The sequence below is a fragment of the Bufo bufo genome, chromosome 8 (assembly GCF_905171765.1).
Source record: "Bufo bufo chromosome 8, aBufBuf1.1, whole genome shotgun sequence".
Classification (NCBI taxonomy): domain Eukaryota; kingdom Metazoa; phylum Chordata; class Amphibia; order Anura; family Bufonidae; genus Bufo; species Bufo bufo.
In genome coordinates this window covers 177,544,075-177,567,740 of record NC_053396.1, presented here as the reverse complement: position 1 = coordinate 177,567,740, position 23,666 = coordinate 177,544,075, and the positions used below count along the sequence as shown (strand labels likewise).

The 23,666-nt window shown below is 45.3% G+C and overlaps 1 protein-coding gene and 2 long non-coding RNA genes across 9 annotated transcripts; 2 read left to right on the top strand and 1 right to left on the bottom strand.

Annotated features, from left to right (window-relative positions):
• The first annotated feature begins 11 nt into the window (after positions 1 to 11).
• Positions 12 to 6,074, top strand: FANCF (FA complementation group F). 7 transcript variants are annotated; one of them, XM_040442427.1, is made up of 2 exons: positions 12 to 46; positions 4,902 to 6,074. In XM_040442427.1, the coding sequence occupies exon 2, from the start codon at positions 4,919 to 4,921 to the stop codon at positions 5,960 to 5,962; it is 1,044 nt and encodes a 347-aa protein (XP_040298361.1). In that variant the 5' UTR covers positions 12 to 46; positions 4,902 to 4,918; the 3' UTR covers positions 5,963 to 6,074. The 7 variants fall into 7 exon arrangements, with proteins under 7 accessions (XP_040298361.1, XP_040298356.1, XP_040298362.1 ...); XM_040442422.1 differs by having other exon boundaries at positions 16 to 62; XM_040442428.1 differs by lacking the exon at positions 12 to 46 and adding an exon at positions 81 to 255.
• Positions 6,075 to 7,366: 1,292 nt separating this feature from the next.
• LOC121009362 lies at positions 7,367 to 17,292 on the bottom strand. Its single transcript, XR_005780747.1, has 3 exons — positions 17,277 to 17,292; positions 7,774 to 8,435; positions 7,367 to 7,497 (listed from the first exon to the last, which is right to left on the bottom strand). It is a non-coding gene; the product is annotated as an uncharacterized LOC121009362 (long non-coding RNA).
• LOC121009360 lies at positions 7,380 to 9,106 on the top strand. The gene is made up of 2 exons (XR_005780746.1): positions 7,380 to 7,504; positions 7,781 to 9,106. It is a non-coding gene; the product is annotated as an uncharacterized LOC121009360 (long non-coding RNA).
• Positions 17,293 to 23,666: the final 6,374 nt, after the last annotated feature.

The window sequence follows — 23,666 nt, the reverse complement described above, 5'->3', positions numbered from 1 at the left end:
GACAGGTCACGTACGCGTACAGGGCTGGCAGACATATTTAATGAGGGTAAGGCGGCGGCCAGGTACAATAGTTGTTATTTGTTTAGAGAGGTTGTGTCTGGTCAGGACACAACGGGGCATGAGGAGGAGGCCAGGCCGCAGCCTCGGGGTGGAGTGAGGGAGTCTCCCGGAAGAGCAGCTGACTCGGCCTGTCACCTAAAATATGGCCGCTCCGAGCAGCCCAACTGAGTCTAACGGCTCCTGGGGCTGTTCAGGGTGAGCAAGATGGCGTACTAGGTAAAAGCAGGAAGTGATGTCCAAGTGTTATCCACCATCGTCACATGTAATATGTGTGTAACCCCCCCCCCATAACTATAATCTATATGTGACCCCCCCCATAACTATAATCTATATGTGACCCCCCCATAACTATAATCTATAAGTGACCCCTCCCCCATCACCTATAACTATAATCTATATGTGGAGTGGACCTCCATCATCAGCTATATGTGACCCCCCCATAACTATAATCTATATGTGACCCCCCCCCCATAACTATAATCTATATGTGACACCCCCCCCATAACTATAATCTATAAGTGACCCCTCCCCCATCACCTATAACTATAATCTATATGTGACACCCCCCCATAACTATAATCTATAAGTGACCCCTCCCCCATCACCTATAACTATAATCTATGTGACCCCCCCATAACTATAATCTATAAGTGACCCCTCCCCCATCACCTATAACTATAATCTATATGTGGAGTGGACCTCTATCATCAGCTATATGTGACCCCCCCCCCATAACTATAATCTATATGTGACCCCCGCCCCCCCATAACTATAATCTATATGTGACCCCTTCCCCATCACCTATAACTATAATCTATATGTGGAGTGGACCTCCATCATCATCTATATGTGACCCCCCCCCCCCCCCCCCATCATCTACAGTGCCTTGTAATATTCACCCCTCTTGACTTTTTTCGTATTTTGGTGCCTCACAACCTGGAATTAACATGGATTGTTTGAGGATTTGCATCATGTAATTTACAGAACATGCCCACAACTAAGAAGATTTTTTTAAATTTATTGTGAAGCAAACAACAAATAGGACAAAATAACAGAAAAAGTAAATGTGCATAACTATTCACCCCCCTAAAGTCAGTACTTTGTAGAGTCGCCTTTTGCGGCAATCACAGCTCCAAGTCCCTTTGGATAAGTCTCTATGAGCAGTTGTCACATCTTACCACTGGGATTTTTGCCCATTCCTCCTTACGGAACTTCTCCAGCTCCTTCAGGTTGGAAGGTTTGCGCTTGTGAACAGCAATCTTTAAGTCCGACCACAGATTTTCTATTGGATTGAGATCTGGGCTGTGACTAGGCCATTCCAACACATTTACATGTTTCCCCTTAAACCACTCAAGTGTAGCTTTAGCAGAGTGTTTGGGGTCATTGTCCTGCTGGAAGGTGAACCTCCGTCCGAGCCTCAGATCACGCACAGAGTGGTACAGGTTTTGCTCAAGAATATCCCTGTATTTAGCACCGTCCATCTTTCCCTCAACTCTGACCAGTTTCCCAGTCCCCCCAGCATGATGCTGCCACCACCATGTCTCGCTGTGGGGATGATGTTCTTTGGGTGATGCGTTTGAGTCTCTCAAACCCAAGAATAGTGACAAGAGAAAACGTACTATTAAAAGAATGGATACCCAGTCCAATCTTGTCACCAGATACAACATCGAACACAAAAAGATTAGGGAGATACTAGCCAAACACTGGCCTATCCTACAGAAAGACCCTATATTAGGGAAAATCCTTCCCTCTACTCCTTCTCTAGCATTCAGACGAGCCCCTACTTTGAAAAATATATTTGCTCCTTCTTGTCCTAAATATAAAGGAAAATACACCCCAAACAAATACCTATAGAGACCTGGTGGGATCTACGGTAGCTAAGGATGACCCCCTAGGTGTCTTCAAATGCAATAGAACCAGGTGCAGATGTTGTAGGATGATTGTACACGGGAGGAAGGAAATAAATATCCCAGACACACAGGAACCCTTCATTTTTAAACATCATTTGAGTTGTAGCACAAAAGATGTTATTTACCTATTCGAGTGCCCCTGTCAACTCAAATACATAGGTAGAACGACTCAGACGGTCAGAGAACACATGAATGAACACCGGTCTAACATAAAAAGGAAAGTATTGACCCACAGTGTATCTAGACATTTCTCGGAAATACATGATGGTAACCCACATTTCCTGAAGGTCACTCCACTTGAATGGGTCCCATCTTCGTTTCAGAACCTGACCAGAAAAGAAATGTTCTGGATTTACCGCATGAATACGCTGACACCCTTTGGTTTAAACGAAAGCTTAGAGTACACAAAATATGAAATAATTACTCTTTATGATGTTCCCTACTGTAGTTTTTTTTCCTATTACTATCAATATTTTTACTACTGAATATATTTTTTTATATATATATATTTTAATATATTTATTCATAAATATATCTTTTTTTTATATGTTTTCTTAAACATCTATTGGAGGGCTTTAGCATCATTTTTTAGCTAAACTGTATTTATATGTATTTGTTTTTTTATTGTATGAAAGATTATTTTTCTTCCATTATGTCCATCAACCCATTAGTCCTGTTAGTCCGATTCTCTTCACATTGACGCACATACTCTATACTAGCTACATGTTTTAAAATAGCTGGACAGTTATTTCTATTCTTTATACACTCCACTATAACCTCTTTCGATCCGTTATAGATACTTCGGCCCTGTATGGCTTTCCGAAGTTTAGAATATTCAAGCCTCTTTTTCATTTGCGTTCCATCAACAGGAACCTTCAAGTTAATCCCGCCCCTCCTGGTATTTGGGTCTCATTTGCCGGAAACCCTGTAATAACCCGAGGTGGAACGCACTTCCGGTTGATGCGGTCCACACACCAGAACTACAGTCTCCGCCTGCCCGCGCCCCGAGAGACAACATTCTCCTGTTCTCCCTACATTTTCTAAATAGGGCCGACATTTGTATCATCAACCATATAGTATATATTCTGTGCATACAATTATTTGTCTGTTCTGTTTTCTATTTCATTTTATTTCACCACTGACGTTACTTCCGGGACCGGAAGTGACAGTGACGATTTTTCTGGCGCCAAAAACGCCTTCTGTTTGAATGAGTGCCATATGCTATATCTAGATGTATGTTTCATAAGATACTCTGTATATGCCGAATACCTTCTCTGCTCCTGAGGAAGGGGTTTGTTGTTCCCCGAAACGCGTTGAGCCTACCTGACTAATTTATTAAAGCAATATACCAGAAGTACAAAGTATTGGACTGCCGTATCTTCCAGCGATTCTACAAGAGAGCCAGGCGAGGGAGGTGGTTGTTTTGAGTGTCTTGAGCTTTATCCCATTACACCCCTCCCTGGTGAAGTGAGTGTGGTGTATATCACCTTTTATACGTTTTTCTGAATATATATATATATATATATATCAGCATTTCCCCATCTAATACTTTCTGTCAGATGGTTTAATCTTATTGGCTACTGAATACTAAGGGTTCTCCCTTTTATTGGTAAGGGGTATTTACTTACTTTCAGTTCTTATTTTTAAGCGTACTAAAATCCCCTACCTTACTGTATGCATCTTTTTTAGACTTTATTTTAAACTCAGTGTATATTTCATATACATAGATTTTGGTAGCAGTTAGGCGCCACTTGGTGATTCTTTTCTTTTTCTTTACTGCGTTTGGTTTGTGCCAGACATAGCGTTTTCTTTGATGGACGAAAAGTTCTATTTTAGTCTCATCAGACCAGAGCACCTTCCTCGATACATTTTGGGAGTCTCCCACATGCCTTTTCACAAACTCACAACGTGCCTTTTTATTTTTAGCTGAAAGTAATGGCTTTCTTCTGGCCACTCTGCCATAAAGCCCAACTCTATGGAGCGTACGGCTTATTGTCGTCCTATGTACAGATACTCCAGTCTCTGCTGTGGAACTCTGCAGCTCCTCCAGGGTTACCTTAGGTCTCTGTGCTGTCTCTCTGATTAATGCCCTCCTTGCCCGATCCGTAAGTTTTGGTGGGCGGCCGTCTCTTGGCAGGTTTGCTGTTGTGCCATGTTCTTTCCATTTGGTTATGATAGATTTGATGGTTTGGATATTTTTTTATAACCTAACCCTGACTTGTATCTCTCAACAACATTGTCCCCTACTTGTTTGGAGAGTTCCTTGGTCTTCATGGCAGTGTTTGGTTAGTGATGCCTCTTGCTTAGGTGTTGCAACCTTTGGGGCCTTTCCAAAGAGGTGTGTATATGTAATGACAGATCATGTGACACTTAGATTGCACACAGGTGACATCTTTTCACTAATTATGTGACTTCCGAAGGTAATTGGTTGCACCAGAGCTTTTTATGGGCTTCCTAACAAAGGGGGTGAATACATACGCACATGCCAATTTTCAGTTTTCTATTTCTAAACAATAGTTTTATTTCTATATGTTTCTCATTTCACTTCACCAACTTAGACTATTGTGTTCTGATCCATCACATAAAATTCAGATTAACAAAACATTGAACTCAAGGCTGTTATTATTTTATGTAACAAAATACGAAAAAAGTCAAGGGGGGTGAATACTTTTGCAAGGCACTGTATAATATAGATGTGACCCCCATCATCATCTATAACTTATTTGACTCCCATCATCTCCATCTACATGTGTCCTGCATAATCTATAATCTATGTAATCCCCATCATCATCTCTCATCTATATGTGACTCCATCATCTATAATATATATGTGACCCACAGTTTTTTTTTGTTTATCATCTTTACAGGCTGGTTACTTGATTACTTAATCTGCTTACGTTGTTTTCCTCTGCTTATCTTTCTATGATTTAGTTGGACATCAGAGCACCATGGCTGGGAGATTGATGACATTGCTGGACAATTTAGACCAATTTATTGAGGTGCTTGCTTTATCTCCAAGTGCCCATGCCAAAGATTGGGATATCCTCCATGTACAAAGAGCTCTTGAATGGGGAAGCTATTTTCAACATGTCCACCATCGGTACAAGGCTAATAATTCTCTTAGAAACTCAATTGAAGCTCATCTTACAGCAAAAAACCAGGAGCTTTCTTGTTGCATGAAAAACTACCATTGCATTACGTTTGATGACCTTGGTAAGGGTAGAGATATCTTGTGTATGTCTCTTCTCCAGAACAAGTCTCTTCCTGATCCCGTATTCAAATACGTAACTGAGTTGCTCCGAAATTCAGATACCAAAGGTGCTGAATCCACGTCTTTAACCCATTTTATATCCCAGAAGGTGGCTTCAGAACTACTTCTGTCTCTTCCCCTATTGGCTTCCAAAGGATTGCAGGAGCCACTGGACAACCCTGTACTAATGACACAAGCTGAACTATTGAGAAGCAGCTTAGAGGGAAGGCTGAAGGTGTCAGAAGACAACCAGAAGTCCTCTATTGTCTCACATTTTCTTGGCCGGATTTCCAAACCACATGTCTACCACCTTGTAGAAGCTATACTTCTATCTAATGATGCTTTGGACTCTGAACACCAGAACCTGTTATCTGATCTTCTACTGGATTGGGTTCTGTCAAATGATGACCTCCGCATTGGATTTTTCTTGAATGTAAAGTGCCAGGGCCTGGCAAGGTTGAGCTTCATGTCCTCCAGGTTCAGGCACGAGTACATGAATCATTTGGAAAAGCTAGGGAGTAGTATGGAACCAGATGTAAACCGTGGTAAATGGGTTAGTGACACCTTCAGACTATCTTTTGAAGGACTGCTGGATCATTATAAACATCTCATGGAAGGGCCTGCAGCTGTGAAAGACTCCATATTGACTAAACTTCGGGCCTTAAAAAGCCAGGATGGGAATTATGATGTGCCTGGTATCCGTATATGGACTGATGTGTTGGCAGAAATACATGAGACGTAAGGCCCCTTGCAGACGAGTGAGTTTTCCGCGCGGGTGCAATGCGTGATGTGAACGCATTGCGCCCGCACTGAATCCGGACCCATTCATTTTAATGGTTCTGTGTACAGGAGCGTTGTTTTTCACACCTCACTTGTGCGTTGCGTGAAAATCGCAGCATGTTCTATATTCAGCGTTTTTAATGCAACGCTGCCCCCATAGAAGTGAACGGGGCTGCGTGAAAATCTCATCCGCACTTGCTTGCGTTTTTCACGGATGGTTGCTAAGAGATGTTGTTTGTATACCTTCAGTTTTTTTCTATCACGCGCGTGCAAAACGCATTAAATTACATTGCACCCGCGCGAAAAAAAACTGAACAGAACGCGATCGCATACAAAACTGAATAAACTTGGTGGCGAAATCGCGCATTTTTCACTGAACACATTCGGACCTGATCCGCTCACGCTCGTCTGCAAGGGGCGTAAGACTTGTCTTGGTTCAGAATGTCACAGGTGCCATGGAAAAGGATAATGCTAGTAAATTTTGATGTAAAGTGATATTCGTGTTTTTCAAAATTTTATTTTTAATCCTTTTGGCCTTTATTTAAAGAGGTATTCCCATCTCAGACAATGGGGGCATATGGCTAGGATATGCCCCATTGTCTAAGCTGGGACACGCACTTATATCGAGAACGAAGAGGGGAGAGCTGTATCTGGAGGACCCCAGATTTCCCGGGGTCCGTCCACCACCAAGCGCTGCTCCCATAGAAGTGAATAGGAGCGTACTGCGCATGCGCGGCCCAGGCTCCCATTCATTTCCGTGGGGCCGACGGAAATAGCTGAGCCAGGCACTTGCGGGGCCCCGTTCTCGATATAGGTGCGGGTCTCAGCGGTGGGACCCGCACCTATCAGACAATGGGGGCATATCCTAGCAATATGCCCCCATTGCCTGAGATGGGACAACCCCTTTAAAGGGGTTTCAGGAGTACAATATTGATGATGTATCTTCAGGATAGGTCATCAGTGTCAGATTGGTGGGGCTCCTACACCAGGCACAATCGCTAATCAGCTGTTGAGGCTCGTCCCCGCCTGCCATTGGCTAAACCCCCCCCCCCCCCCGTGCACGAATCTGGGGAGCCAGGTAAGTATATTCATTGTGAGGGGCCTGGCATATGGGGGACATTTATATAGTCTGGATAACCCCTTTAAGAGGCTACAGCTCTCCAGTGAGCGCTGCAGCCTTCTCACAGCATACCAAGCACAGCGCCGCACATTGTATAGTTCAGTGTTTCCCAACCAGTGTGCCTCCAGCTGTTGCAAAACTACAACTCCCAGCATACCCGCACAGCCAAAGGCTGTCCGGGCATGCTGGGAGTTGTAGTTTTGCAACAGCTGGAGGCACACTGGTTGGGAAACACTGGTATAGTGGATGCGCTTGGTATGGCAACCCAGGCCCGTTCACTTGAATGGGGCTGAGCTGCAACTAAGCCATGTGACCGATGAACGTGACATAAATTGCTCCTGAGGATAAGTCGTCAGTAATCCACTCCAGGAAAACTCCTTTAGGGTCCATTTACACGTCTACAAAATGGGTCTGCATCCGTTCCGCTATTTTGCGGAACGGGTGCAGACCCATTAATTTTCAATGGGGTTGGAATGTCCGCATTTGCAGATCCGTGCTTCCGTTTCCGCCCAAAAATAGAACATGTCCTATTCTTGTCCGCAATTGCGGACAAGATTAGGCATTTTCTATTATAGTGCCGGCGATGTGCGGCAAATTGCGGAATGCACATTGCCAGTGTCCGTGTTTTGTGGATCCGCAGAACATTTGCGGACCCTTAAGTGCATGACATGAGGTGTTGAAGAGCTCCATGAAATAATAGTTCTGGAGCTTCTTTACTTGGAAATCTGCATTGTGCCATTCCTGTGTTATTCCTCCTGGAAATGTATGACCACATTGACAGCTAGCTGTCAGGTTCTTTATAAATTATTAGCGAACACTTTGTTACTTATGCACTTATTTATTGACTGTCAGTATTTTTTTCTTTTGTGGTTGATTATGTGTAAGCATTTTACATATATTGTAGTACTATTCAGCGGCAGATCATTCTTAGTTTTCTGCCTTATGCATGTTTTTTTTTATGAATCTCTAGTACACAGCCATAATACAGCCCCCATAAAAATCTAAAGTGTACCTACGTATGTCTCAGATTTAAAGGGGTTTTCTGGTTCTTAGGCAATGAGGACCTGTCCTCCCAGGTAGGTCATCTATATCAGATTGGTGGGGGTTCAACACCTGGCACCCCCACTGAGCTGCTGTTTTGTGCAGCCCTCTACGCCGGAAACTATACAGTGGATGGCAGGTTCCGTGCGGTACCCTGGCACAGTCACTACACAGTGGACTTGGCCTTCTGCTTATTGCTCCATCTACTGTATAGTTTCCAGCTGATCGGTGGGGATGCAGGGTGTCACACCCCCACCAATCTGATATTGATAGCCTATCAGTTTCCAAGTATCAGAAAACCTTTTAATCCCATGTTCCACCGGATGCTTCTTGGGCATGATGCGGTAGCGTATGGTGGCGCATGGAGTGCCTGTCGCTCAGTAGTATGGCACCACAGGAATTTCTGAAGCTGGACACCTTAGACTTGAATATGACAACATGCAAAGCTTTCTCATGCCATTATGTTGAGGAGAAAGGGTTGTATGAAATGTCCCTGTCCATGGCTTCTGTTTGCCATTGCAGTCCAACCTCATCCAAGTGAGCAATACCCCACACAGCCCATAAATCTCATACAGTACCTTTAATTAAACCAGCGATGCTCATCCTGCAGCCCGCCAGTTATTGCAAAACTACAACTCCCAGCATGCCCTTATAGCCGTAGGCTGTCCAAGCATGCTGGGAGTTGTAATTTTGCAATGGCTGGAGGACCACAGGTTGGGCATCCCTGAATTAAACTGATGTCATTCATGGTCGCTCAGAAGCAGCTCTTTGCAGAGGCACTTATTTGGCCTATAAATGGGGTCTGGTACTTAACCTATCCCCCTACTTCTTCCATGATGTCCCTATGACTTAAAGGGATTCTGTCACCAGGATTTACCCTACCGAGATATTCATATGTGCCCATCAGTCTCCTTGTTTTGTATTAAATGATCCCACTCTTACTGCTCTGTGTGTCTTTTATTCGTCAAAAAAGCAATTTTATTGCTATGTAATAGGGATCGACCGATTATCGGTTTTACCGATATTATCGGCCGATATTCAGGATTTTGACAGGTATCGGCATCTATTTTGCTGATATTCCGATAACGTATTGGGAACACAGAACGCGCTGCTCTCAGCGCTCTCCGTGTTCCCTCAGCAGCACAGGGGAGAAGGAAGCAGTGTCTCCCTCCCCCTGTGATGCTGCTGCTGCCGCAAATGAGAGGAGGGAGGACAAGAGAAGGGGAGGGGCTGTGGCCGCTGCGCCACCAATGATGTTAACTTACTCATTCATTCAAATTGAACAGGAGGCGGGAGCTGGCTGCAGAATCACATAGCCGCTCCCGACCTCTGTGAGCGGTAGCTGCGATCCGCGGTAGTTAACCCCTCAGGTGCCGCGGATCGCAGCTACCGCTCATAGAGGTCGGGAGCCGGCTATGTGATTCTGCAGCCAGCTCCCGCCTCCTGTATATGAATAAATCAGAGATTTATGTTCATTGGTGGCGCAGTGTGCCCCCCCCCCCCCCCAAGGCCCCCAGTATTAATCATTGGTGGTGCAGTGCGCCCCCCACCCCCGTATTAAAAACATTGGTGGCGCAGTGCGCCCCCCACCCCAGTATTAAAAACATTGGTGGCGGGGGCGGAGCCTAGCGGCGCATGGAGTAGGACGCACGTCACACCAGCAAAAATCCTATCTTTTATACTCACAGCGGTGGAGATTTGTGCTGCGATTAACTGGAGGAGCGGTGGACATACTCGGGCAGCGGCCCGGTGCAGAAATCCAACATCATGCCTGCGAAAAGGGGCAAAACGCCGAGCCGCCAGGAGAAAGAGAGCCGCTTTCAAGATGGCGCTGAGGAGGAGGACTGGCCTGACCTGCGGGCGGCGGTGAGTCAGTGAGCTGCAGCGCGGCTGGAGCGCTTCGCTCACAAGCCCCATCAGTCCCCCAGCCATGTTTGGGGAGAAGGAGATGACGCCCTGGCACCAGTGGAGGAGGGCTTAGGGGAGCAAGATGGCCCCTGTGCTGATGATCAGCAACCCCTCGGCCAGCAAGAGGGGGGGGCGAGTACTAGCCTGTGCAGCACTGAAAAGGGTCTGCCAGTGATCACTACCCCTGAGCCTACTTTGAAAGATGTGATGGCAGCTATTGCTAATTGTAATGTCACCCTCCAGTCTATGAATATTAATATTTGAAGCCTAAAAGCTGATATATCCATTATCCGTCATGACCTGCATAAGGTGGCAGAACGCACCTTAGAAGTAGAGAGGAGGGTCTCGGATCTGGAAGATGGGGCTGCTACCCTACAGAGAGAGAGCCGGGCTGCGTCAAAGGACATAGCGGCGCTTTATGCAAAAACTGACGACCTTGAAAACCGCTCTCGCCACAATAATATAAGGCTGGTGGAAATAACTGAGAAGTCTGAAGGCCCAGAGGCTACTGAATTTATTGAAAAATGGCTTGCGGAAAAGTTCCGTGATAGAGGACTCTCTGCACTTTATGCGGTTGAACGAGCACATCGGGTCCCCACTAGGCCCTTGCCACCAGGGCGTCCGCCACGCCCAATACTTGCTAAAATCCTGCATTATCGCGACAGGGACACTATACTGAGGGCTGCGAGGTCTCACCCTGATTTGAAAATCAATGGGGTTCAGGTGTCTCTGTTCCCAGATTATTCGTCGGATGTACAAAAGAAGAGGGCTCGATTCGTGGAGATTAAACAGAGGCTGAGAGACTTGCAAGTCCAGTATTCCATGATGTTCCCGGCCAGGCTCAGGGTGGTGGCGTTTGGAACTGCTGTGTTCTTTGAGGATTCGGATGCTGCGGTCAAGTGGCTGGATCAAAATAAACGTCGCCCGTCGCCCAGGATCCCATCAACTGACACCTGAGACTGATGGACATTTCTGTTCCTGAATGGAGTTTTGATGTCCCCTGGACTGTCCACCCACCGTTGTGGACATTTCACTTTTGTCTTTAGCCGGTTGCTGGAGACACTTTGTGGGTAGAGCATACGCCCTCGGTTGCTCCCCACTTTCTCAATGTGCCTGCCTATGGTATCTTGTTGGATGCTGTGCTGCTTCAGGCGCTGTTGGGCCAGGTTCACAATGTTGGCCCCAGGTTCACTAACAAATCTAGTTATGCTACCTATGTTTATTGTGTGGGTTGGGATAGTTGGGTGGGGGGAAGGGGTCAGTGGGGGTTAATACTGTCAAATGTGCTATTGATAGCAATTCTAAGATGTTGAAACGTACAGTCCTTCTACACCTGGATGGAGGAAATGGAGAAGGGATGGGAGACTGTACTCTGGTGATTAACATTGCTTTTCCTTGCAGCTGCTGGGAGGTGGAGATGTGTGGAGCCCAATTGTACTTTTCTTTATGTACGCATTCTTATGGGACCTGTTACAAGAATACTTAGTTGGAATGTGAGGGGAATGGCGGATGCTACGAAAAGACAAGGTCTGTTCCGTTACCTATCTAGATATCAGCCAGCAATAATATGCTTGCAAGAAACGCATATGACCAAACAATCTATACATGTTCTGCAAAAGCCGTGGTTGAGTTATTCGGTGCATTCCGTCTTCTCCTCATATTCCAGGGGTATTAGTATCCTGGTCCATAAGAATATTATATTTGAATGCCTTAGGGTATGTGTGGATGAAGAGGAAAGGTATATAGGAATACATTGCGTGGTCCAAGGGTTGAGAATGGTGTTGGCGACAATCTATATACCCCCGCCATTTTCCTCGGTGCCTTTAAGGAAGCTTATAGAGTTTATGGCAGTATTTTCTGAACTTCCAATGCTAATAGTGGGAGATTTTAATAATGTACTTGACAGCTCGCTTGATAGATGCCAGATCACATCTAGCGGTAGTACTACGGGTAAAACCCCATTTGCGAGAATACTGAAGGAGGTAGGTCTGACAGACGTATGGAGAGAGACCCACCCCCTAGACAGGAAGTACTCGTGTTGCTCCTCGACTTATGGCTCCCTGTCGCGCATAGATCTGGGTTTGGTGAATGCTCATATGTTTCCACTTGTACAGAACTCAGAGTATCTTGCCAGGACCTTGTCGGACCACTCCATATTTAGTATCGCCCTTGACATTTCTGAGACAGCCAGGCCGGGGGTTAGATACTGGCGTTTAAGCGCTTTCTGGCTAACACTGATGGGTGACCCGTCCGATTCGCTTTAATCCCTTAGGGAATATTTTCATATAAATGAGGGGACTGTGTCTCCGATAGTTGTTTGGGAGGCGATGAAGGCCTTCCTCAGGGGCTCCCTTATCAAAACAGTCAGTCGGATTAAATCTAAGTCCAGAGAGCTTGATCTGCAGAAACATGATAATATGAAGCTAGCGGAGGAAGCCTTTGTGTTGAATCCATCTAACCTAACAAGTAATGCCTTAAAGACTAGGCAGGAGGAGCTGAGGTGCCACCTCTTGGAAGTAGCAGAGAGGAAACGACTGTTTTACAAGCAGCAGTTTTTTACTGAAGGGGAGAGTGTAGGCTATATGCTCTCGGTTATTGCGAAAGCTCAGCAAGGGTCACAATGTATTTCTGGCCTGTTAGATGCTGGTGGCGTCTTGAGGCGCGATACTGATAACATTTTAAATATACTGAACAATTTTTATTCGTCTCTGTATACTTCTAAGGTGACATGTTCGGATGAGGAGATTGACGCCTTTTTGAATACATTACATCTCCCTAAGCTGTCTAGGGAAGATAGTATGCGGTTAGAGGAGCCGATTGAGTTAGAAGAGATGAGGGCGGCGCTAGCTGCTATGGCTAACGACAAGGCGCCAGGTTTAGATGGGCTCCCGGCGGAAGTATATAAGACCTTTGCGGAAGTATTGCTCCCGGAACTTTTGAAGGTATTTAATTATTCCAGAGAGGGGGGGTGTTGCCCCCGTCTATGCAGGAGGCGCTAATAGTCGTCATTCCTAAGCCGGACAAGGATCACTCTCTCCCTGACTCATATAGACCGATCTCTTTGCTCTCCACTGATGTTAAGTTGCTTGCGAAGGTATTGGCCACGCGTCTGTCTAAAGTGATTTTGTCTATCATACACTCTGACCAGACTGGCTTCATGCCTCAGAAATCTACGTCAATTAATATAAGAAGAGTGTTTGCCAGTATTCAACTTCCAGCTGAAAATGTTGGAGATAGAGCTATCCTTTCTTTAGACGCGGCCAAGGCCTTCGACAGCATTGAGTGGCGATTCCTGTGGAGAGTTATGGCACATATGGGATTTGGAGATGAGTACATATCCTGGGTTCGAGTGTTATACTCTAATCCCAAAGCATGTGTCAGGGCGAATGGTGGGGTGTCCCCCAAGTTCTGTTTGGGCCGGGGCACTAGACAGGGGTGCCCGCTGTCGCCTCTGTTTGCAGTTGCGATTGAGCCGTTAGCTGCAGCGATTCGTAGGTCATTGGACATTCGGGGGTTCCAGTATGGAACAGTTAACAATAAAGTGGCGATGTATGCGGACGATACTTTGCTTTTCCTAGGGGACACTGGTCCATCTCTGGAAGCGGCTATGAAAATCATTGACCGCTTCGGTGCCTTGTTGGGTCTGACTATTAACTGGGGTAAATCGGCAATTATGCTGCTTGACGGGCAAGTACAGTCGCAGACAGTGCGAGAAAGAAATATTCCATGCGTAGCGACCTTTAAGTATTTAGGTATTCATGTATCCCCTAGAATCCGGGACTTTGAGCGCCTTAACTTTGACCCGCTGGTTATTAAATTTCGAAATAAAGTTAAGGCATGGTGTAAACTGTACCTGTCGGTGGCGGGAAGAGCGAATCTTATTAAAATGGTGTTGATGCCCCAGCTGCTCTATATTTTACATAATTCCCCGGTCTGGCTGTCGAAGTCCAAATTTGATCAAATTAATGCTACTTTTAGGGAGCTCATATGGCGAAAGGGGCAACCGAGAATTAAACTTGAAACGTTGCAATATCCTAAAACGGAAGGGGGCCTTGCAGTGCCAAACCCCTGGGTGTACTTCCTGGCTGCACAATGCCAACATTTTAAAGGGTGGATAGAACTAGAGTCGAGTGAGGTGACGTGCCAGCTGTTTACTCATTGCTTGTCATCTAGTGACCTAATGTTGATCCTGGAGACTAGAGGTGCCGGGAAGAGTGGTCCGATGGGAGATTTGGGATACTTGATGCAGTCCGTGTGGAACGGGGTTAGACACCTGAGAGGGGTTGTCGGCAATACGGAATACACTCCATTGTGGGACAATCCCGTGCTGACGGAGTTCCTCTCTTTGTCTGATTTTGGGGCATGGAAAAGGAAGGGTATTCTGAGGTTGGGCCACCTTCTGGAAGATAAAAACTTCATGTCCTTCTCCAGACTGCAGGAGGTATATGGATTGCCTAGAACCCTCTTCTATAAGTACCTTCAGGTGAGACACGCATACAACTCCACATTTAGGGGTCCGACTGTGGTGGCAGGGAGAGATGCCGCATTGCACCAGATTCTGTCCAGGGGGGCGAAGAGAGGTATGATCTCCTGTATATACAAGCTGTTGCTTGACAAGTTTTTACTGTTACATCCGCTTGCGGCTAGGGGTAAATGGGAGAAAGATGTTAGCAAGCTAAAAGATGACCAATGGTCTGACATACTGGAGGCGATACCTCTCTCTTCCTTGAGTGAAGGGCGTAAACTCTTGCAGCTGTTCATTGTCCACAGGGTCTACAAGACCCTTTTTGTTTTGTTTCGCATAGGGTTTAGACCCAAGGCTGAATGTCCAAGGTGCTCTATAGATTCTATTGATTGTGATATATACAACAGTGTATTTACATTGTAAATGTTCAATAAAAAAGATCTGATTAAAAAAAAACAATATTGTTGGAGCAGTGCGCCCCCCCCCCCCCCCTAGTTTTAATCATTGGTGGCAGTGGCCACAGGGTCCCCTCCTCCTTCGATCGGAGCCCCAGCAGTGTAAGCCTGGGGCTCCGATCAGTTACCATGGCAGCCAGAACGCTATTGAAGCCCTGGCTGCCATGGTAAGCTCCATGCTGCTGTGTGCACAAAGCACAGAGCAGCAGGGACAGTGTGAGCTCCTATTTAGTATTGAAAGACTGGCACTCTCAACACATGGGACCATATGGTTCAGTGGAGATCACAAAGTTTATTAACAAGTACATAAAAAGAGTAAAAGGATAAAAATATTTATAAGCAATTAAATATATCCTAACACTGAATGACTATTAAGAAGGTTTCACACAGTATTGTGCTGATCATAACATGATATCATAAATCATATATTTTGACACCCTGTATTGTATATTGATCCTTATGTTGTTCTCATGGTCGCTGCAGGAAAAAACACATATAAATGTTCACAAATGGATTCCTGTAGATGGGAAAAAAAGGGGGGAAGAAAAAAAAGAGAGTCCTCCTTGTTCTTATCCTTGATAAAGGAAGACAATGCGGAATGATGTTCGCTAGAATAAAGTCAATGTTTCAACTATAGTTGACTTCAAACGTGACTGTTTCTTTCTTATGCAAGTTTTACTTGGCAGTTGGCGGTTTGAATATGCCTAGTGATCACCCACTATGTGGGCTTACCTTTCCTTGGTGCCGGTCAGTCAGTCAAATTGTTCGGGGTTCGCTGAATGCCGGCGTCCCGGCTGTTTCACAATCAGCGTCCCACGTGGATTCGGAGATAGGTTTGTCGCTCCGGAAATGACGTATCGGCACACAGGATTGTATTCGTCGATTTTTTGGGCTCAAACATTCGTTGTAGCGGCCAATATCGAGCTTACAGTGCACTGTTATAGAAATATTTCTTCTCACAGACGGGTCATATTATGATCTCCTATTTGGATCTCTTGAAACCAAACGCGTTTCGGGGAAGGCTCTCCCCTTCCTCAGTGGTAATTTTTTCTCTCAGGCTATGAGCTGAGCGCTGCGATTGGCCAGCGCTACAGCCTGGGAGAATGAGACGCCTGGAGGTTCCCCTGGGTGGAGCCTAACTATGAAGATACCGGGCGAACGGAGCGACACCAGGTATAACAGTAAGTGCAGGGAGATCCCTGGGCGCCGCTCTACATGTCTGTATACTTAGTTTAGATGTTTTATTCTAGTGAAAGGTCCTCTTTAAGTATAAATAAAAAAGAAAGATTTAAAAAAATATATAAATACACATTACAATAAAAATATAAATTTTCAGCAGATTTGTGTAGGAATTTTATTTTTAAAAAAATGAAATTTCACAGAATATCGGTATAAATTATCGGCTATCGGCCTGAAAGTTCACAAATTATCGGTATCGGCCCTAAAAAATCAATATCTGTCGATCCCTACTATGTAAATGACCTTGATAAGGAGCCCAAGGGGTTGTCCCACGATCCGTTGGAGCCCACCACCGCCTACCAGTTAATTTATTCACTGCACTTGCCCTGATGTCATTCCTTCCAAGCGCCGTAATCTCGCGCAGGCGCAGTGTACACAGTAGTCTGCGCCCGTGCGGACTACTGGCACAGGCTTCGTCGATCCAGCTGCGCATCTGCCGGCTCCCTGTTCCGAATTCTAAGGTCTTTTCCGGTGCCAGCGACGTGCGCAGGGAGCCGGCGCATGCACAGTTGGATCGACGAAGCCTGTGCCAGTAGTCCGCACGGGCGCAGACTACTGTGTACACTGCGTGAGATTACGGCACTTGGAAGGAATGACGTCAGGGCAAGTGCAGTGAATAAATTAACTGGTAGGCGGTGATGGGCTCCAGGACGATGGGCGCGGACAAGGTGGGTCAACCCCTTTGATAGCTTATAAACTCATGTTTGCAAGTATGAGAATAAGATCTTATGCATGCAACTGTATTCCTTTACACCCTTAACGGCACCATGAGGGACCAGCCCCAGGACAGGAAAAAGGAACACCTATGGAGAGCTTTAAAAAGGGAACCACCCCCTGTGATGGGACCTGAAAGTGGGGGTCTGCTTGACAGAAGTGGGGCATCTTACTGGAAGAAGAGGTTCCACTGAAGTGATGTGCTCTGTGTGACTTCCAATCTCTGGTTGCATGTGAACTCCAGCAGGGGTGTGCTCATTGGTGAATAAGAGGACCAACCTTTTGGTCAAGCGCATGACTTAAAGGGGTTATTTGGTAATTTAATATTGATGACCTATCCTCTGGATAGGTCATCAATGTCAGATTGGCGGGGGTCTGGCACCTGTTAGGAGAGGCTTGGGTGCTCCATGAGCGCTGTGGCCTTTTCCTAAGCCATATGACGTCACCGTACATCAGTCATATGGCCTAGTTGCAGCTCAGCCCCATTCAAGTCAACGAGGCTGAGCTGCAATACCAAGCACAGCCGCTATACGAGGTACGGTGTTGTGCTTGGTAAGCGATGTGATAATCATGACCTATCCTGAGGATAGGTCATCATTAGCTTCTGCATAACCCCTTTAATGCCCGGTCAGTGACGCTTTCTAGCTCCGCCAGAAGAGCATTGTTGTTGAAGGCATGGTCGGCCGATCCCGGGTCCAGAGCTAATTTATGTTGTATGCCTTGTCATGGAGAATACCTCTTTGGTCCGGTGTTAGATGACCTGTTAGAGCAAGCTTCTGATAAGAAGTCCTTTCCAGTCCTTATTTTTTCTAAACCGAGAACGCCTTTTTCGTAGAAATAGGAAGGAGGACTATAGAGGGTTTAGGAGGAGCAAGAATTGGAAAGACAATGGTTGTAGGAAGAGCGAGATATTTCTTGGGACTGGGACAGTTAAACTGGGCCTGCTCTTAGATAAAAAGCATTGTGAGGTATGGTTACCGCCTAGAGCTAGCCCCCCCTCTGATGGAAAGATTACAGATTTGCACTAAAAAAATTCAGCAGTATTTGTCCAGCCGATTCTTGGCATATTTGCTGGGTTGCAGGCGGATCTCCACTGGTCCCCATTATAGTGTAAGGGGGCCGGATGGCATCCTTGTAGCTTCCGGCAATACCAGAACAGCCTGCCAGATCTGACAAAACGCTAGTGTGAAACTAGCCTAAGGGACATAAGCTTTCTAGTAAGTGTGGATTGTTAGTGCCATATGCCTAGCCTGTTCTTCTGCAGATAGACCTTGCTCTTTGAGTTTTGGGGCCCATTCTACAAGGGCAGTTTCCATATTCTGGACAGAAAGAACTGATGCTTCTATAGAACAAATATGAAGAGCGGCCACTGAGTTCTCCTAATACTTTTCTTTTTTAAAGGGAGTCTGTCACCACAATTTGCCCTTATAGACCACTTACATAGCACTGTAGAATAACTATAGATCAGTCAAACGGTACCTTTGTACTTTTGTTTGGATGTTCACCAGGGGCAAAAACTGAGTTTTATTCATATGTAAAAGAGGACTTGCATGTGCCCAGGCCGCTCTGCATTCTTCTCACATAACCCCTCCCCAGCCTGTTGCTTGGCTCGCACTGTAAGCCTCTTCCGTCATTCAGTGTACTGGTCGAGATCCCGCCGCCACATGCGCACTGCATGGAACGATGCTGCTGCCCACAATGGTCATCATAGTGCGCCGGCGGGATCTTGGCCACACCACCAGGCAAAGGTGTCATCGTCTTGCATGGGCCAAGGAGCATCTATGCTGGACCAGTGGGCCTTGTGGCACACTGAGCATGAGTGCTTGGCCTTTGTTCTGGGGACTCGGAGCTCCCCCTTATTCAAACAAATAACTCCCTTCTCTCCCTCTTCCCCCATATCCAAAACCAGACCACCGCCATAAACTTCTTAGTCCCTGACCTAGAGGTGACAACGATCACTGGCCTCCACGACACTTTATATAAACATGCCTGTATAGTGGACAGCTTCAAAGGGGTTTATTACTTTATGATAGGGGCACGCTTCCGGAAGGTGGGGGCAAACTGCTCTCCACACCTCGCTGTCATTGGGAAAATCCAAAAATCTTACTCCGGTCATAACTCTAAAATACAGCTCAATAGAGACTATCGAGGTACGCCATTTTAACGGTCAGGAGGTGACGGTGCCACACATACCAAAAACCACCCAGTTATGTTAAATCCTGGCTTAGAAAAATCTGTTCTTCTGATTGGGGTCACATGGCGTTTGGTGACCCCAATACTGAGGGCTGAAAAATGAGCCCACAAATATCGGGCAGGCATTCTCCTGTGTAGAGTTATGGGCAGAACTCCATTTTAGACCAGATTTCAGCGTGACTGACCGGTCATAAAAGTCGGAGACAACCCATATGTCACGCCCTAAAGGCGGGTTTACAGACTGCCTGGACCAATTCTTATAAATTGGACAGAGCAGATTGTACCGTGTTCCCCATTTTGAGGCCAATCTGATTGAATGAGGATCCGTGTCTTTCCTCAGGACCTGATAGCTGCAAGTCTCTGTGTAGGCGTCAGTTTTCTTTCATCCTTTCATTTTAATAACTGTTCTGTGTATATTTGTATGCTTCTGTTTTTTACATCTTTCAATTTTTATTAAAACCAATTATTTAACCTAGAACGGGCAATATTTTTTAAGGCAATTCGAGTTCCTAATTTTCAGCTACCTGTTTGCTTTAAAATGCGAATCTCAGAAGTTTAGTAGTTGTTAGAAGGAACCGGCAACAATTTGATCTCCCGTGCAATATGGTAGATTGTAGGATGCAGGGTGATCAAAGTCGATAGTGTGTGTAGTGTCAGTACTTGTCCCGATTGACCGCTGGTTCCTGAACCCGATCTGATCAGGTACTGCGACCTGGGGAATCGGGCAAGATCGTGACAGGCCTCAGTGCTGTTCACTGATGAAAGTCAATTCACGCTGAGCAGAAATGCCGGCCGTCAACGATGTTGGAGATGTCAAGGAGAGCGCTATGCATCAGCCACTGTTGTCACCAGACGAGCCTTTGGTGGTGGTGGTGTTACAGGGTGGGCAGGTTTGTCTAGTCAATACAGAACTGCCCTACACTTTGTGAATAGTACAGGTACAAGCCCATACTACCTGAATAACATCATTAATCCAGTCATTGTGCCTCTGCATGAACAACACAGGCCTAATTTCATCTTTATGGATGACAGTGCGCCAGCTCATGGAGGTCGCATCATTAGCGAACGGCTGCTGGACACTGGGGGACCTCAAATGGAGTGACCTGCACTTTCTCCAGACCTGAAGCCCATTGAAAACCTATGGGATCAGCTGAGTCGCCGTGTAGAGGCTCGTAACTCTGTACCCCAGAACCTCAACGACCTGGGGGCCGCCCTTCAAGAAGAGTAGGATGCCATGCCTCAGCAGACAATAAGTCGACTTGTGAACAGCATGAGACATGCTGTAATTGATGCTCAAGGCCACATGACAAGTTTTTGAGACATTACCATTTTTTGTGGGGGTATACCCAACCACTGTTGGCTTTTGTTTCAATAAATTGCTTGAGATGAGGAAATTACCATTGTATGTTTCTACTGAATTGCCTACTTTCATGATATCTTTGTAGTGTTCCGTAAATTTCACCCGAAAGTCAAATATCCCTAACTTTTTGTGAGTTTGTGTATGTATGTACAGTCGTGGCCAAAAGTTTTGAGAATTACATAAATATTGGAAATTGGAAAAGTTGCTGCTTAAAGGGACACTGACAGGCCCTATAAACATATTTAGTTATTCCTATGCAGTCATAGATCTATTAAAGTGTATTCCAATGATATAAGAGTACCCCCTGTCCGCATTGTAAACCATGTAAAAACAACTTTATATTGATCTGTCAATCACATTCACATTGACATTTTGGGTCCATGGCCTGGAAACTCCCCAGATCTTAATCCCATTGAGAACTTGTGGTCAATCCTCAAGAGGCGGGTGGACAAACAAAACCCACTCATTCTGACAAACTCCAAAAAGTGATTATGAAAGAATGGGTTGCTATCAGTCAGGAATTGGCCCAGAAGTTGATTGAGAGCATGCCCAGTCAAATTGCAGAGGTCCTGAAAAAGAAGGGCCAACACTGCAAATACTGACTCTTTGCATAAATGTCATGTAATTGTCAATAAAAGCCTTTGAAACGTATGAAGTGCGTGTAATTATATTTCACTACATCACAGAAACAACTGAAACAAAGATCTAAAAGCAGTTTAGCAGCAAACTTTGTGAAAACTAATATTTGTGTCATTCTCAAAACTTTTGGCCACGACTGTATGTATGTAGTGTTTTGCTGTGTACAGGGAGTGCAGAATTATTAGGCAAGTTGTATTTTTGAGGATTAATTTTATTATTGAACAACAACCATGTTCTCAATGAACCCAAAAAACTCATTAATATCAAAGCTGAATATTTTTGGAAGTAGTTTTTAGTTTTAGCTATTTTAGGCGGATATCTGTGTGTGCAGGTGACTATTACTGTGCATAATTATTAGGCAACTTAACAAAAAACAAATATATACCCATTTCAATTATTTATTTTTACCAGTGAAACCAATATAACATCTCAACATTCACAAATATACATTTCTGACATTCAAAAACAAAACAAAAACCAATATAGCCACCTTTCTTTGCAAGGACACTCAAAAGCCTGCCATCCATGGATTCTGTCAGTGTTTTGATCTGTTCACCATCAACATTGCGTGCAGCAGCAACCACAGCCTCCCAGACACTGTTCAGAGAGGTGTACTGTTTTCCCTCCTTGTAAATCTCACATTTGATGATGGACCACAGGTTCTCAATGGGGTTCAGATCAGGTGATCAAGGAGGCCATGTCATTAGATTTTCTTATTTTATACCCTTTTTTGCCAGCCACGCTGTGGAGTACTTGGACGCGTGTGATGGAGCATTGTCCTGCATGAAAATCATGTTTTTCTTGAAGGATGTAGACTTCTTCCTGTACCACTGCTTGAAGAAGGTGTCTTCCAGAAACTGGCAGTAGGACTGGAAGTTGAGCTTGACTCCATCCTCAACCCGAAAAGGCCCCACAAGCTCATCTTTGATGATACCAGCTCAAACCAGTACTCCACCTCCACCTTGCTGGCGTCTGAGTCGGACTGGAGCTCTCTGCCCTTTACCAATCCAGCCACGGGCCCATCCATCTGGCCAGCCAAGACTCACTCTCATTTCATCAGTCCATAAAACCTTAGAAAAATCAGTCTTGAGATATTTCTTGGCCCAGTCTTGACGTTTCACCTTGTGTGTCTTGTTCAGTGGTGGTCGTCTTTCAGCCTTTCTTACCTTGGCCATGTCTCTGAGTATTGCACACCTTGTGCTTTTGGGCACTCCAGTGATGTTGCAGCTCTGAAATATGGCCAAACTGGTGGCAAGTGGCATCTTGGCAGCTGCACGCTTGACTTTTCTCAGTTCATGGGCAGTTATTTTGTGCCTTGGTTTTTCCACACGCTTCTTGAGACCCTGTTGACTATTTTGAATGAAACGCTTGATTGTTCGATGATCACGCTTCAGAAGCTTTGCAATTTTAAGAGTGCTGCATCCCTCTGCAAGATATCTCACTATTTTTGACTTTTCTGAGCCTGTCAAGTCCTTCTTTTGACCCATTTTGCCAAAGGAAAGGAAGTTGCCTAATAATTATGCACACCTAATATAGGGTGTTGATGTCATTAGACCACACCCCTTCTCATTACAGAGATGCACATCACCTAATATGCTTAATTGGTAGTAGGCTTTCGAGCCTATACAGCTTGGAGTAAGACAACATGCATAAAGAGGATGATGTGGTCAAAATACTCATTTGCCTAATAATTCTGCACGCAGTGTATGTATGTGTATATTGGGAGGAGCTGACTAACCCCCTTTTCTTTGCAAATTTACAATGCTGGAGATGTGGCACTCCAGCGAGTCGTGCACTCCTGATTAGCCTGTCTGCCCCATAGGCTGATTTTAATTAGTTTCAGTATCAAGCTGTAGCCTGCTCTCACTACATTCATTGGAAGCTGTCTGGCACAAGGAAAGGTATAGAGTGGGCTCGGCATGCATGTTGGTGCCTGCATCCCTTATAATGGAGGCGATTATGGCACCAAAAATGGTAAAAGACAGAGTGGACCCAGCATGCATGTGGATCCAATACTTCCTGAACTTTATGGCGGACATTATGGTACATATCAGGTAGTATTTAGTGTTTGGACCCGTCTTACAGAGATCGCCTTGACGTACGGCAGACGGGTTCAGATGGTTTTGTACAAAATACATTTGCCAAGCATCTCACTGTATAAATAAGCGTAGCATTAGCACTATAATATTTTTTGTGACCATGGCATTGTTGTACTTTATCTGATTTGCAGGGTGCTGCTGCATTGTCTTTTTTTCTCTAGGTTTTTGCCATGGCAGTGTGCACCTGCGCATTGGGAGGTGCTGACTAACCCCCTTTTCTTTGCTAATATAGATATATATAATTTCCACGACACTCCCAGGGCTGTAAATCGGAAGTAGTGTCACACTACCTTTGTTTTACATCCCTGGGAGTGGAATTTCTTATTTTATTTATCTGGATGTTAGATCGCTGCCGCAGCCGCTGGCACACCACAATTACTTTGACTGCTGTGCCGTCCATACTTAAAGGGGATATCCAAGAGTTATTAAATGC